This window comes from Pongo pygmaeus, chromosome 1 (assembly GCF_028885625.2).
Source record: "Pongo pygmaeus isolate AG05252 chromosome 1, NHGRI_mPonPyg2-v2.0_pri, whole genome shotgun sequence".
NCBI classification, from domain to species: Eukaryota; Metazoa; Chordata; class Mammalia; order Primates; family Hominidae; genus Pongo; species Pongo pygmaeus.
Window position 1 is genome coordinate 216105401 of NC_072373.2, and position 15548 is coordinate 216120948.

General features: G+C 52.3%; 1 protein-coding gene across 2 annotated transcripts in view; it reads right to left on the reverse strand.

Annotated features, from left to right (window-relative positions):
- Positions 1–15548, reverse strand: part of KAZN (kazrin, periplakin interacting protein) — a 1229657-nt gene that overhangs the window by 190210 nt on the left and 1023899 nt on the right. The window contains exon 1 of one of the 2 annotated variants that reach the window (XM_054437695.2): positions 3237–3702. The exons of the other annotated variant lie outside the window; for it this stretch is intronic. Within the exon in view, the coding sequence (XP_054293670.1) occupies positions 3237–3444 (208 nt within the window). The 5' untranslated portion in view covers positions 3445–3702. Of the gene's footprint in view, positions 1–3236; positions 3703–15548 lie in introns of those variants that run through there. 2 annotated transcript variants of the gene reach the window in all.

The window sequence follows — 15548 nt, forward strand, 5'->3', positions numbered from 1 at the left end:
GATCATCGTAATAAAATAATACAGAATTTTAAAAAGGTAGAGGATGTGAAGAGGCAGAATAAGGCCACGTGGCTTTCTGAGCTCGGGGTTAAGAGAAATGCCAAATGGAGCAAAAGGGTTAGAGTGCAGATGCTTCAGTTGCAGACCTGTAGAGTGCCTTGTCTACAAAGATACTAATTTCCCATCACCTTTTAAAAATGGCTTAGTTCCTTTAGCTGATCAGCAACACCCTCTTGCCTTAGAAACTCAGCACCCACACACCTCACTTCATTCTAGAACGTGCTCCTCTGTCCACCCTACCTAAAAACTAAGCAGCACCTGCTCCCATCATTCTAACCCCTCCCCGGCTTTATTTTTCTGCATAGCACTTACACCATCTCTGGACATATCCTGTGCCTATTTGCCTACTGGAAATTTCCTCCCACAGAATATAAGCTCCATGGAAACCAGGGCTGCAGTCATCTCCTTTGCTGCCATATCCCTGGCAGCTACAACAGTGCCTGGCCCGGAGCAGATGCTCAAGAAATGTGACCGAATGAATGGACAATGAAAGATCGAAGACGCGGATTCCTGTTCCCAGCTTAAGAACCTCCAGTGAGCACCTGGTTCACTTCTCTGAGGGGGCTCTGGAATGATCTGCCCTTCAGAAGGAGTTATTCCCTTGGTGCCAACAGGGAAACCGAGTTGTGAAGCATCTCAGAGTAAAATGCGATCAAGGCAGAAGCAGGTGCGGATTGCACAAACATCCAACGTCTGCACCTCCTGCTCCAGTCCCTGGGTCACGCACCCTGGAGGCCAGAGCTGTCACCATCACAGGGCCATCATCTGCCGATCTCAGGACATTCTCCCTGAGCAATTCAAGGTGTTCGGGCCTCCATCCCACCAAGCCAGCATCCCCTCTATTCCCTTCCCCACATCTCTGAAAGTGCCAATTGACAGACTCTCTCATCCAACAGAGCACCTCTTTCAGCTCCTTAAACTGAGCACCACATTTGACTTGGAATCAAGTGCTGAGATTTGAGGAAGAGCCACCTCACAGCCTGGCTGAAATGTTTATTTCAGCAACAAGTTCAGCTTGCAGCTTTGAGCCAGAGTTCCCATCGCCCTCCTAGTGGAAAGCCCCTTGTAACAGCCAATGGTTTCAGAACCATTTCCACGTCAGGCTGTCCTCAATGCCTGGCCATCATGGAAGTTTTCAGAAACTCGATTTGGTCTTTAAGAACCAGAGACCAGAAAGGGTGAAGGGCAGTAGGGTAGAGAAAACTCAAAACTTTCTGGTTTAGCTGCTGGTCTGATCTTGTTTCATGCCAGTGACATCATCTGTAAACTGGGAAAAGAGATTTCCAATGTGCTGTCTTTTAAAACGGACATACCATGAGGGCTGCAGGAATAACAACCACCCCTAGACCTAGGAAACAGGCATTCCTGGGCTACGCCGTGTCATTAGGATATTATTATGAACACACAAATGGAGTCTATATAGACACAAAGTAAACAGCCCTATCTCCACCTAGCCATCTCCTGTACATGTTTACATGAAAACAAATTCCACTGACACAACACTCAGCCTCAGATCACTTTAGTATTTTACAGACAAGACAAAAGTCATCTTGACATAGTTCATGAGGGTGGAGATGGAGCAGAGAGCGCCACAATCTAATGGGAAACTGAGTCAGTGGGAGCACTGACAGGTCATCTAGCAAGCATGTAATGTCAGAAGGAGCTGAGGACTAACATGCATTAAGCATTTATGGTGAATGAGGCAAGGTGTTTTACAGACACCACCTTTGGAATGACAAATCTTTAGTTGGTACTATTATCATTTCCACTGTACAGATGGGTAAATTGAGTCTCAAAAAGAGGAAGCAACTTGGCCAAACTCTCCCATCTGCTTCCTCTTCGCATCGATGCTGTTTTACATCAACCCGTCTTGGACTCTGCCGTGTGTAACTGGGGAGAAGGTGGGAAAAGGAAAACTCTAACACAGGAGGGAGGACTACTCTGCCCTGACACCCAGAGGCGGCATTCCATCTCCTGGGGAGGCTAACATAGGCGAAAACAAGAATAGGGGGCCTTGTGGTTGACTTTTTTTCTTAACAGGAAAGAAATGATTATTAGGAAAATAAGCCCGTGTGCTCCCCAGCTAGTGAGCTTGCTGCCTGGGAGAGGTATTATGGTGCTAAGACTTTGGATTTCCACGGACAAAACTGGGAATTCCAACACCATGATTTAGGACTCCGGGAACTTGGGCAAGTCGCTTAACCTCCGGGCTTTTCTGTTCTCATCTGCATGGAGATAACACAGCCTCACTCCCAGCGTTGTGATAAGATTTTAAGGATGTGTTGCATGTGAATTACTAGAACACAATAGGTGTTCGATGAATAAGGAATAATTATGTTGTGCCTCCTCCTCCCGTTTTTCCCGGAAAAAGTATTCAGAACTTGGACCTGGTGATGGCAGCCCCTTCTCAGAAAAGCCCTTCGTCTTCTAAGGTTTCTTCTTACTCCAGTCAAGACGACGCAGGGGTTCCTGTCTCCCATCCCCATGCCCTAACCTGGGGGGAAGGGAGAGGGGGAAGGGAGACAGCACAGGCCTGAGTGGGATGGAACGGGCACACCCACTGGGAACACTTTAACAGTAAAACGCTGTTCTCCACTTGGGGCGGATTAGCCAACCATACGCAATTAGATCACTGCATTTGTGTCTCCACCTCTGCAATTTCTCTTTCTGCATTACTCGGAGTTCAAGTATATGAGAAACGCAGCAATCTCTCCGCTCCTAGCAAATGCGAGGCATCAATTTCGCCTCGGAGGGGCGGCGGTGAAGGGGGCTCCCCTCGGCACTCCGCGGGGGCCGCCAGATGGCTCACAGGTGCGGTCCCAGGGGGCCGAACCAACTTCGCTCAGGGCTGGCCCTTTTCCCACGCTTCCCCCAGCAGACGCGGGGTCCAGCCCGGAGCTGGGTCTCCAGGCGCCGCGGGGTCGCCCGGCTCCGGCAAGCGCGGTCCTGGCCCTCCGGTGCAGCCCCCGAGCCCCGGTCCCCACGCCGAGGAACTCACTCTGCGTCCCGCGCGCCTCCCGCTGCACCCGCCCGGGGCTCGGGGCTCCGCGAGCTGCGAGAACTTTGCCACCAGCGGCTTCCCGATCCCGGCTCCGAGCGCCCTCGCGCGCCCGGCCCCGGCGGCTCCCGGGCCTGTGTCCGCGCCGCCCGCCCCGCCCCGCCCCGCGCGCACCTACCGGGCTGGCTGCAGTCGCCATCCGCTCGGACCCGGGGAACCCCGGCGCGGGGCCGATCGCCGGGCCCCGCCGCGTCCACGCACTGCTCGCAGGCTGAGGGTCCCGGGGGCCGCGCGGGCCCGGCCCCCGCCCCGCAGGAAGGCGCCGGCTCGCTCTGCGCCGCAAGCTGGCGGACGCGCTCCCACGAGCCCGAGTCGGCCGCCCGCATGCCGGGTGCCCGGGGGGCGCTACCCGCGGCTGCGCGAGGGGCTCCGACGGCGCGCGCCGGGCTCACAGCCCTGGAGGTAGCCGCCGCATCGGGGCGCAGCCGAGCCCGCCCCAGCCTCCGGCCCCGCCGGCCGCGCGCGCCGGACCAGGGCTCTCCGTCCGGCCGGACGCCGGCCGGTCCGCGGCTGCTGCACGCGAGGAATTCGGCCGCGGAGCCTCTCACGTGGGAACTGCTCCCAGTCCCGCGGCTCCTCCTCCCGCTCCTTCCGGGCTGGCGACTGCCGAGGCTCGCCCCGCCCCCGCCCCGCCCCCGGCCCCGGCCCCGCCCCGCCGCGGCACCCGGACTGGCCCCAGTGCCCCGGGAGCGCCGCCGCGTCGCCCCGTTGTGCGACCGGCCCCCGCCACTCGGTTCATCCCCGACGCGGTCATTCCCGGGGACACGGAGGGTCAGAAAGATGGCCGATGTCACAGGGGCGGCTGTGGCGGGACTCGAGCCCCGGTCTTTGAAAGCCCCTGGCCTCTGCCTGGCACCCCACTTTGCTGTGTCTCTCTCCTCTCCTGACACCCTGTGACAGCCTTGCCGAGAGCCGAGGTCCCCACAGCCGGCCGGGAGAGGTCAGAAAGAGTGGGCGGGCAGGGGAGCAGCCCCGGGACCTTTCCTTCGCTCATCTTTGCGTGTGACCGGCCAGCCTCTAAGTGAGGGGAATGCTAAGTGCACGCACCGTCTGGTGGGGGAGATCGCGAGGGGTCTGAGATCTGCTGGGAGGCCCTGTGACTTCACCTCACTTCCCCAGCCTCAGTTTCCCCATCTATGAGTTAGGCATTAGTCATTCCCCACTGTCCATTATCAGTGCCGCCCATGAACTCTCCAACTATGGCAGCCATTGGCAGGGGAGGCCAGAGCCTGGACCCTGGGAGTGGGTGGGGGGAACAGTGACAAGGCCAGGCAAACCCTGTAGGAAGTGGCACCTTGAAGGGTCTGCACAACAGAACCCACCCGCTGGAGTGGGTGTTCAGGCTGGCAGTGCTCCTGTGAGCTAAGTGTGCAGCTCTGAGCCCCCTTTGATCTGGGGATTACGATGCTCTTTAGAAAGACTAATTATCTCCTTACAGCCCTAGGAGGCAGGTCCAGTTTCCCCCTGTTGTAGACACGCGGGAGCCGAGGCCACACAGCCAGGTGAGGAGTCAGTCACACACTCATGGAGCCCCCAGCCTCCCCTTGTAGGCAGCATGCTAGCAACCTTACCCTGCCCAGGCCTGGCTCTGTAACCTGAGGCTCCCACTGGCCCAGGCCTGAGATGTGCGAATTTCTAGGTCACTGGCCTATGGCTCTCCAACAAGCTGTGAGAACCTAATTACTTTCCCTTAACTCTACAAAACCTTTTAGGAGCAGTTTCCTGCCCATGGGTCAGAAGCCCTGGCTCTCAGCGACCACAGTGGCCTGGCCACCAACTATCATGGCCTTCCCAGCTTCCCCCCACCCCCGCATCCTCACCTTCCCAATGATGGAAACTGGCCCAGCTGCGGAGGTTGCCTTAGAACCCCTGCCTTGTCTAGCTGGCACTTTTTGTTTTTTTGGTTTTTTTTTTTTGTGACAGAGTCTCGCTCTGTCACCCAGGCTGGAGTGCGGTGGTGTCATCTCGGCTCAGTGCAACTTCCACCTCCTGGGTTCAAGCGATTCTCCTGCCTCAGCCTCCTGAGTAGCTGGGATTACAGGTGCCTGCCACCATGCCTGGCTAATTTTTGTATTTTTAGTAGAGACAGGCTTTCATCATGTTGGTCAGGCTGGTCTTGAACTCCTGACCTTGTGATGCACCCGCCTCGGCCTCCCAAAGTGCACTTTTAACTGCCCAGAAGAGGGCAGAGTGGCATGCGAAGTGCTGGGTGCTCCCAGCTGTGGAAGAAAAGTACCCACACCACTTTTCCAGGAGGAAGGAAACTGACACCACACCAAGTGACCAGAGATGCTGGGAATCCCCTAATTCCTCTCCTTTACTGAGATAACAGACAGAGCAGAACAAAATAATGATTGCTCTGAGCGCCCGAGAGCGGAGAAGCTAGGAATGCCCTTGCCAGCCCCTGCATCCTGGAGAATCTGGTCCAGGACTGTCTGAGTTACCTTCAGGGACCTGCCTGGGAACATAAATGAGTGAGCTGGGTTGAGCAGGGGCTACTGTGGTTTATTTCATAAGGGCATTTACGTTGTATTATTTTGACTTAAACACTCTTGGCATATTAAACACTTAGGAAGACTTTTTACTTCCGCAAAGAAACATACTCTTTCACATATTTCTTGAAGTACATGAACTATACTTTTGACAGAGACGTGCTTTCCTCGTAACCCCATGACAAGAAAAAAATAGCACCTGGCTGGGCATGGTGGCTCACGCCTGGAATCCCAGCACTTTGGGAGGCCGAGGAGGGTGGATGACTTGACGTCAAGAGTCCAAGACCAGCCCGGCCAATGTGGTGAAACCCCATCTCTACTAAAAATACAAAAATTAGCTGGGAGCAGTGGCGCACACCTGTAATCCCAGCTACTCGGGAGGCTGAGGCGGGAGAATCATTTGAACCTAGGAGGGGGAGGCTGCAGATAGCCGAGATTGTGCCACCACACTCCAGGCTAGGCAACAGAGTGAGACCCGGTCTCAAAAAACAAACAACAACAACAAAAAAACCCCAATAAACAAAACCCAGCACAAGTATGAGTATGTAGCTCCTGTCACTTGGATTTGGTATCAGAGAGGCATTAGGTTGGTGGGGACTGTGGCAAATGAGGCCACCGGCCCCTGTAGAGGAGGCTGTAGATTGTTGTCAGGCAGGAATGTAGTCTTAGTGTTATCAGATGTGCTACTTTTTTTTGTTTGTTTAGAGCTACTAGGAATATGGATTTTTATGTGAAATCTAAATTTGAAATATTAGCAACTTTTTAAAACTTAAGAAGAAGGAAAGGGAGGAAGAGGAGACGGAGGAAGAAGAAGAAAGTAAACATATCTAAAAGTCTTTATCTAGCCCATTGGCCACCAGGGACCATTTCACGGCTACTGTCACTGGTCCCCTCTGCAACCTCCTGAAGCGCACATACGTCCTAGTTACTTTTCAATCATCCAAGCTGCTTCGCAGGCCACAGCCCTGGGGACTTCCCTCTGCAACTTTTACTCAGTGCAGTTTGGCCGTGGCTGTGTGTGAATGTGTGTGTGTGTGTGTTGCATGCTCAGGCCCAGGACTGCAGATGGCAGTGGGGTCCACCTTCTCCAGTTTTCTGGAGGTTCCCAGGCTGCCCATGCCCCCCTTACTCAGCTGTAGCCCCTCACTCTCCCTGCTCTCAACTCTGCTAGCTGGCAAGTCTGTGGCCACAGTGGCGGTTAGGAGCCTATCAGAAACCCATTTGTCTTGGGTGGGGAGGTATATTAAAAACACCTTGAGGTACATTTATGAGGATGCCCTGAGCCCAGGTGATGTTTCTGCTCAGTTCTTCACCAGGAGACCCTGGAGTCAAGGACTAACCTACCCATTTTCTGCCCCGAGTGGCTTCGGCAGGTCCTACACAAATGATAACTCCGGGGGGTTTAGAGGAGACCTCTATGCAGAGCCAGCTTCTGGGCATGTGACCTGTGTGGTCACACTGGGCCCCGCGCTCAGAAGGGCCCAGAGCTTGGGTGAATGCTCTGCTGTTGTTGCCTTGAAATTCTTAATTATTTTTGAACATTGGGACCTACCAATTATGTAGCCAGTTCTACTCCCAGGAGACCTTCCCAGGCCCCCTGGGAGATGCTGGGAATTGAGGCTGGATACAACTTGGCTCACTCTGTCCTGCTCCAGGGCACACTGTGTCCAGCCTCCATGGGGCAGCAGGAAGGGGGGATTTGGGGGTCCGGAAGGACAGCAGGAGGTGTCCTCATCCAGTCCTCCCCACAACTCATTTTAAAGAGCAGAGGCATAGTGTGACTTCAGAGGGGAAAGGGGCAGTCCAGACAGGGGGTGGGGAGGCTGCTCTGGTTCTGGGCTCTGAGGCCAGACAGGGTCCCCATGACCCTGACCTCAGGCTGGACAGGGCGCCACCCCCCCCGGAAAAAAAAACCAGAAAAGAGGCTGCAGACATAGGCATCAGTGCAGGTCCCATTCACAGCATCCCCTTGTTCCCAGGGGAACATCCTTTAGATCACTGGAGAAGACTACAGGATAAATTTGGCTTAAGGAACAAAACCCAGAAACATGGTATTAAGAGACCCCATTATGTTTGGTGTCTGCTTAAAGTTGAATATTTGAGCCCACTGAAATCTTTCCCTTTCCGCACCCTCCCCCCCAATTTGGCTATGATTTTAAAATAGTCATGCATCACTTAATGACAGGGACAGGGACAGAGGCAGAATGACATTCTGGGAAATGCATTGGTAGGCAATTTTGTCATTGTGCAAACATCATAAAGCGTACTTACCCAACCTACATGAGATAGCTACTACACACCTAGGCTATGTGGTATAGTCTATTGCTCCTGTGTACAGCATGTCACTGTACTGAATACTGTAGATAATTGTAACACGATGGTAAGTTTTTATATATCTAAACCTATCTCAACAGAAAAACTACAGTAAAAATACAGTATAATCTTATGGGACCATCATCAGATATGCGATGGATCCATCATTGACCCAAATGTTGTTATGTTTCTATTTGTGGAAGATGTTTTACTGAGATCTTCCAGCCAACATGTTACTATCTCCAAACACCTCTAGCTAAGACAAAGCAGTAACTCTCGATTCCTGGAAGATGCAGAGTTTTGTAACACCCCATAGTTTTGTAACTCCTGGTGAAACTTTCCAGGGGGTATGAAGACCTCAGCCACAATGTCAGGATCCCTTGCTGTGTGTGACCACGGTGGCTGACGCCTGTAATCGCAGCACTTCGGGAGGCCGAGGCGGGTGGATCGCCTGAGGTCAGGCGTTCAAGACCAGCCTGGCCAACATGGTGAAACCCTGTCTCTCCTAAAAATACAGAAATGAGCCAGGTGTGGTGGAACGCGCCTGTCATCCCAGCTACTCAGGAGGCTGAGGCAGGAGAATCATTTGAACCTGGGAGGCAGAGGTTGCAGTGAGCCGAGATCGTGCCACTGCACTCCAGCCTGGGCGACAGAGCAAGACTGTCTCAAAAACAAACAAACAAAAAAATGTCTCCTGTCTCTGCATCTGAGTGTTCTGGAGGTTTGAAGGGCTGGCTTAGTGGGTGTGAGGAGGGTTTTTCTAGCTCTGCCTACTACAGTTGACTTGCTCTTTTTTATCCTTTCTCATGGTAGTTGTGTGCGTATGTTTTGCGTGTGTGTCGCTGGTAGTGATGGGAAGTATATTACCTATTGCTGCATAACAAATCACCTCCAAACTCAGTGGTTTAAAACAATAGGGATTTATTATCTCATAGTTTCTATGGGTCAGGGATCCAGGTGTGGCTTAGCTGGGTCTTCCGGTTCAGGGTCTCTTAAAGGCTGCAATCAAGTTGTCAGGTGGAGCTGCTGCCAACTTGAGGCTCAACCTAGGGAGAATCTACTTCCAAACCAAACTCACTTACAAGACTAGTGGCAAGATGCAGTTCCTCCCAGGATATATATATATATTTTTTGAGATGTAGTCTTGCTCTGTCGCCCAGGCTGGACTGCAGTGGTGCAATCTTGGCTCACTGCAACCTCTGCTGCCCGAGTTCAAGCAATTCTCCTGTCTCAGCCTCCAGAGTAGCTGGCACTACAGGCACATGCTACCACGCCTGGCTAATTTTTGTATTTTTAGTAGAGATGGGGTTTCACCATATTGGTCTGGCTGGTCTCGAACTCCTGACCTCAGGTGATCCACCTGCCTCGGTCTCCCAAATTGCTGGGGTTACAGGGGTGAGCCATCACGCCGGCCCCATTCTTCCCAGGATGTTGAACTGAGAACCTCAGTTCCTCATTGGCTGTGAGATCTCACAGAATGGCAGCTTGCTTCCCACAGAGGCCTCCAAGAAAGAGAAGAGAAGGTGTGCAAGAAGAGATGGAAGCCACAGTCTCTTTGCAGCCTAATCTCAGACAGGACAGCCCATCCCCTTCTCCCTATTCTGTTCATTAGAAGTGCATCTAGATCTTGGCCAGGCGCAGTGGCTCATGCCTTTAATCCCAGCACTTTGGGAGGCCGAGGCAGGCGGATCACAAGGTCAAGAGATTGAGACCATCCTGGCCAACATGGTGAAACCCCATCTCTACTAAAAATACAAAAATTAGCCGGGCATGGTGGTGCATGCCGGTAATCCCAGCTATTCGGGAGGCTGAGGCAGCAGAATTGCTTGAACCTGGGAGGCGGAGGTTGCGGTGAGCCAAGATCGCTCCACTGCACTCCAGCCTGGGTGACAGAGCGAGACTCCATCTCAAAAAAGAAAAAAAGAAAGAAAGAAAGAAAAAAAGAAGTACATTTAGATCTCACCCACAATCTAGGAGAGAAGACAAACTGAGGTGGATACCAGGAGGCAGGATCATTGGGGTCATCTTGGAAGCTGCCCACCCAGTGGGTTGGGGACACAGTCTCTAGAAGCAGAGAGGCCAGGATGCAAATCACTAGCGTGTGATTGAGACAGATGATTTTATCCCTGGAATCCTCAGGTTCTCCATCCGTAAAGATGGAAATGATCGTGGTCACTACTTGTCAGGTTGTGGCAAGGGCCTTCAGGAGATGAGGCACACATAAAAAGCTCTGCACGGGGCCTGGCATAGGGTAAATCCTCAAAAACTGGGCTAGTGAAACATTTCCAGAGGAGGCCGGAGTGACCCACCCACGGCTTCTGAGTGGGACACACTCCCTGCTATCTCTATGGAGACTGCCATCTCAGTCCCCTCCTGGGGGCTCCAAAGTGACTTGGAAGCCCTTTGGCAGCCCCTGGGCCGCTTTCATTGCCGAGGCCACCAGCAGGGATGGTGCTGATCTCCTCTTCTTCCCTCGGCCATCCCAGCAGGACTCTGGGACCCCAGGTGCATCAGGAAGGATTAGAGCCAGATTTCCCCCCAAACCTGTTTAGACCTTTGCCCTTGGGAGGGTGAGGATTTTACTCGGGGTCCACCCTGCCATCTGTCCTGGCGAGGCTGGAGACTTTTGTGGGCCTGTCATGGGCTCACCGATACCCTTTGATGGTTTTCCCAGGTCCCCAAATGACCTGGCAGAGATCCTGATCTCCTCCAGGGCCTTGCAAAGGGCTTCTCCTAGAGGGAGAGCTTAGCCCAGTCCTCGGGCAGAACAGGCCATTAAAGCAATTTCACAGAGTTCAAGGTGTCAGGTGGAGCTGCCTTCATGCCCTGCTTGTTGGACTGACACGAGCCCCAAATTAATTTTTTTTTTTTGAGACAAGGTCTTGCTTGTCACCCAGCCTAGAATGCAGTGGCGTGATGATGGCTTAATGCAGCCTCAAAATCCTGGGCTCAGGCAATCCTTCTGCCTCAGTCTCCCGAGTACCTAGGACCACAGGTGTGCCACCACCATGCCCAGCTAATTTTTAAATTTTTTTGTAGATATAGGGTCTCACTCTATTGCCCAAGCTGCCTCAAACTCCTGGCATCAAGTGTTCCTCCTACCTTAGCCTCCAAAGCACTAGAATTACAGGTAGGAGCCGTCACAATGGGCCCCAAGTTAGATTCTTAATTGTAACAAAATAATAAAGTCTTTCCTTATCCAGGGGCCACATCTCACCTTTTCTAAGTCCCTTTTTGAAGAGTTCATTTCAAATAGGAAAGTTTCTGCAGAAAGTTAAAATGTTGCAGCTTATTCAGAATTAAAAGAATAGACTGGGTGGGCGCGGTGGCTCACACCTGTAATCCCAGCAGTTCGGGAGGCCAAGGCAGGTGGATCACCTGAGGTCAGGATCACCTGAGGTCAAGATCAGCCTGGCCAACATGGTGAAACCCCATCTCTACTAAAAATACAAAAACGAGTTGGGCATGGTGGCACACACCTGTAATCCCAGCTGCTCGGGAGGCTGAGGCAGGAGAATCGCTTGAACCCGGGAGGTGGAGGCTGCAGTGTGCCGAGATCATGCCACTGCTGGGTGACAAAGCGAGACTCTGTCAAAAAAAAAAAAAAAAAAAAAGGAACAACAGTGAAAATACTACAAATAATAATAATGGCAAACATTTACATAGCACTTACTATGTGCCAGGCAGTGTTCTAAGAATTTAAATATTAATTTAATCCTCCCCACAACCCACAGAGGTAAGTGTACTATTATTATCATCCCCACTTTAGAGATGAGGAAACAGACACAGAGAGGTCAAGTCACTTACCCAAAGTCACACAGCCAGTAAGTGATGGAAGCAGGACTAAAGCCCACGTAGTCTGGCTGCAAGGTCCATACGCATAGCCATGATGCTGCCTTGGCAATAGGTGTCGTTTACTGAGCACTGACATCAGTCCAGGGACTGTGCTTTCCAGCTCATTCAACCCGCCAAGCCACCCTATCCTCAGGTTCCAGATGAGGAAACGAAGGTTTAGGGAGACAAAAAGGACTCATCCAAGGTGATGTGGCTGGAAAAGGCAGCGTTGGGAGTCTGTCAGAATTGAGGGGTGTCCTCTGTGGAACTGCCTCCCACATCAGGGGTTATACAGAATGCGTGCCTGTGGGCAGGGGGGAACAGTCACCTCCTCATTCTTCATAAAGAGGGGGGACTCAGAGAGAACCCTCAGCAGTGCTGCTGGGCAGGATGTGTCCTCTGCTGCCCCCGGTGGCTACTCGCGGAACTTCTTCCCCAACTGGGACCCTTGGCTCTGGGAATCGTGACACTGTTCACCACCGCAATTTTCAGACCCTGTGTCTCCATTTCCTGTGTGTGATTTGAGAGACACAGAGGGCCAGGGGCCAGCAAGGGGCCCAAGAAAAGAATAACAGTTACTGTTTACTGAGCACTGCCACCTCTATGCCAGGCACTCTGCTAGAGACTCTTTACTTAAAAGTTATCATTTAATTAATCAATGCACAGATATATAATCATTAATGTTAAGAGCTATTAATAGTAGACAGAGCAGTTTACACATTTTAGCTCATTTTCTTTTCTTTTTTTCTTTCTTTTGAGATGGAGTTTCGCTCTTGTTGCCCAGGCTGGAGTGCAATGGCGCGTTCTCGGCTCACCGCAACCTCCATCTCCCAGGTTCAAGCAATTCTCCTGCCTCAGCCTCCCGAGTAGCTGGGATTACAGGCATGCACCACCACGCCCGGCTAATTTTGTATTTTTAGTAGAGACGGGGTTTCTCCATGTTGAGGCTGGTCTCGAACTCCTGACCTCAGGTGATCCGCCCGCCTCGGCCTCCCAAAGTGCTGGGATTACAGGTTTGAGCCACCGCGCCCGGCCAGTATTAGCTCATTTTCATCCCCAGAAGTACTATGTAAGTAATTACTATGTAAGTTATTACTGTGTAAGTGCTATTGCTATTACTATCCTCATTTTATCAATGAGGGATCCAAGGTTCACAGAGGTTAAGCAGGTTGCCCCACGTCACACAGCTAGTATAAGGTGGAGCTAGGATTCAAACTTAGAAAGTTCTCGCTCCAGAACCTATTCTCTTAACCATTATGCCATTATCAATGGGACTGTGATGGAGCCCCTGCCACCCATTCTCAAAGGCAACAAAATGATCCCAAAGAGCAGGCTAGGGAACTGCTTCCAGATTCTTGCTGGGTCAGCGGTGAGGTCCAAGGATGCTGGCCAGGAATGTCCCTTTAAGGCTTAAAGTGCCCATCTCTCCTAGAGAAACTCATCTCCCCCAGTGGCTATAAGGAAGTTGGAACAATAGAGTAAGAACCCCTGTGTAGTCATGCCTGGGCCTTTCCTGTGAAGATCTCTGTGCTACCTGCAAATAGTAATTAGGCATCCCAACACCGATGGGGGTTTAGTTGTTCAAAGACAAAGCTGGCTTTTCTCCTGTTGGTGGGTGAGAAATGCAAAGCCCAGAGAGGCAGACACTTGCCCAGGGGGGTACAGCAAATCAAGGGCTGGGGGGACTAATCAGGTAAGCCCTAGGGCAGCGGTTCTCAAAGTGTGGCCCCCGATCAGCTGCAGCAGCATCTCTCCTGAGCACGGAGGAGAAATGCAAATTCTTGGCCCCACCCCAGACCTCCTGAATTAGAAACCCAGGAGGCGAGGCCTAACAGTCTGTTTCCACAGCCCTCCAGGTGACCCTGTTGCTGTGACAGCTGAGGGCCACTACCCTGCCCAGAAAGGCTGCTAGGTCTTCATGCCGTCTGAGTGGGGAGGAAGGAAGCAGCGGAGCGTGGCAAGGTTGCGTTTTCAGCGGCTGTGGTGTGGGAATTACATAACATCCCCTCCTCCATCCTGACGGTCTTCTGCACCCAGAGTCCAAATGCAGAGGCCCTCCCTTGTCAGGAGGCCACCTGCCTGGGCTCCAGGAGGCCTGTCTGCACACGCCTGCCGCTGCTTTCCCCATAATTATGGGCTCTGCCCGCCTGTCGACCCGCCCACCAGAACTCAGGCACGTCAGCCAGAGTGACTCCTAGCTTCTCCAACTCAAGGCAGAGCACACAGGGCCCCCACCACCCCTGCACAGGCAGGTTAGGGGCTTTGGTGGCTACAAGGATGCCCAGCAAGGTTAGGAACGGGCCTTACCTTGCCCTCAGTGGCCCCAGCATGGACCAAGCCCAGACAGTAAGGCAGAGAGTTTTATACTCTGGACATCAGAAAGTCACCTTAGGCCCTGGTCTCTGGGTTCTCAGGGCAGAAATCTGTAATGGCCCCTAGTCCCAATGGGACTCATTAGAATTTGTTCTAAATTCTTCTTTTCCCAGGATTGTTATTTAAATATCTTTGGAACTGGTTTCGGGAGGCAGATTTGTTGAACAGATATGTAGGAAGGACTGGCATCTTCCCCCTGAAGTTTCTCATTAAAACAAACAAGCAAAAATGTGTTGGGATAAATGTGAAAGGCGCTGCCTTCTTTTTGTTTTTAAAGACTTGACCTTTGGGAGTGGAATGTTTCTCCCAGATCAGGGGCCCAGTGGAGGGGTACTCAGGGAGTCCTGGGGTAAAGTACAACCCCAAGAGCCGCTGGGTGGGCCTAATCCCAACTCCCCCTGAAACACAAGGCATGGGCAGGGGTTTAAACTTGCTCTATGCCCACAGTGCCAGGCACACCGCAAGCACACACTCCTAAAGATTCTCAAGTCTAGCTCAGGGCCTCCCAGTTGCCCGTGCCAACCTTAACAAGCTCCTTCCATCACTCCAGCCCCTCTGCATCTTGCCACGTGTCTCAGGTCTTAGGAAAGAACAATAGCTACCATTTACTGTGGGCCAGTCAGTATGCCTGGCATTGGCTTGCTTCATCCCCCACCTGCCCTGTGAGAGAAGGGCATTGTTCTTATACCCATTTTAAAATGGAGTAAACCGAGGGTAAAAGAGAGAAGTAGGACCTGCATTCTGGTGGCCCTTGGAGCCGCATCTGGCCTGTGAATGTGGTTTCTTTTTTTAGTACTCCAGTAAAAAAATTTTTTTAAACCGGATGCCAACATTTTAACATTAGGATAACTTACACCAAAAGTTCAGATTTTTGAAATCAAAAAGCCACCTGGCCTTTTTGAAAAAGTTAGGCTGGGCATGGTGGTTCACATCTATAATCCCAGCACTTTGGGAGGCCAAGGCAGGAGGATTGCTTGAGCCCAGGAGTTGGAGACCAGCCTGGGCAACACGGTGAAACCCTGTCTCTACAAAAAATATGAAAATTAGCTGGGCATGGTGGTGTGCACCTGTAATTTCAGCTACTCGGGAGGCTGAGGTGGGAAGGAGGTATTATCAAACCCCCATTCCATCCCACATGGTGACAGCGTATCCTCTCATCCCCCACTGTGGTAGGTCCCCTCCACTCCCTACCGTCTTACTTCTGGCTACCTCACCCAGGTATGTGACCTGCCTGGCTGCTCCAGGCACAATTAGTGAAAGGCAATGTCCTGGGTCTGTCCATCTTTCTGTCTGTTACATCTCACCAGTCCCCACTCCTGGGAGACCCCAGTGTGGCAGATTAGAAGGAGCACTGGACCGGGAGCCAGGAGATGTGGATGCTTGTTCTGTTGGCTGGGTGGCCCTGGGAAGGCCCTTTT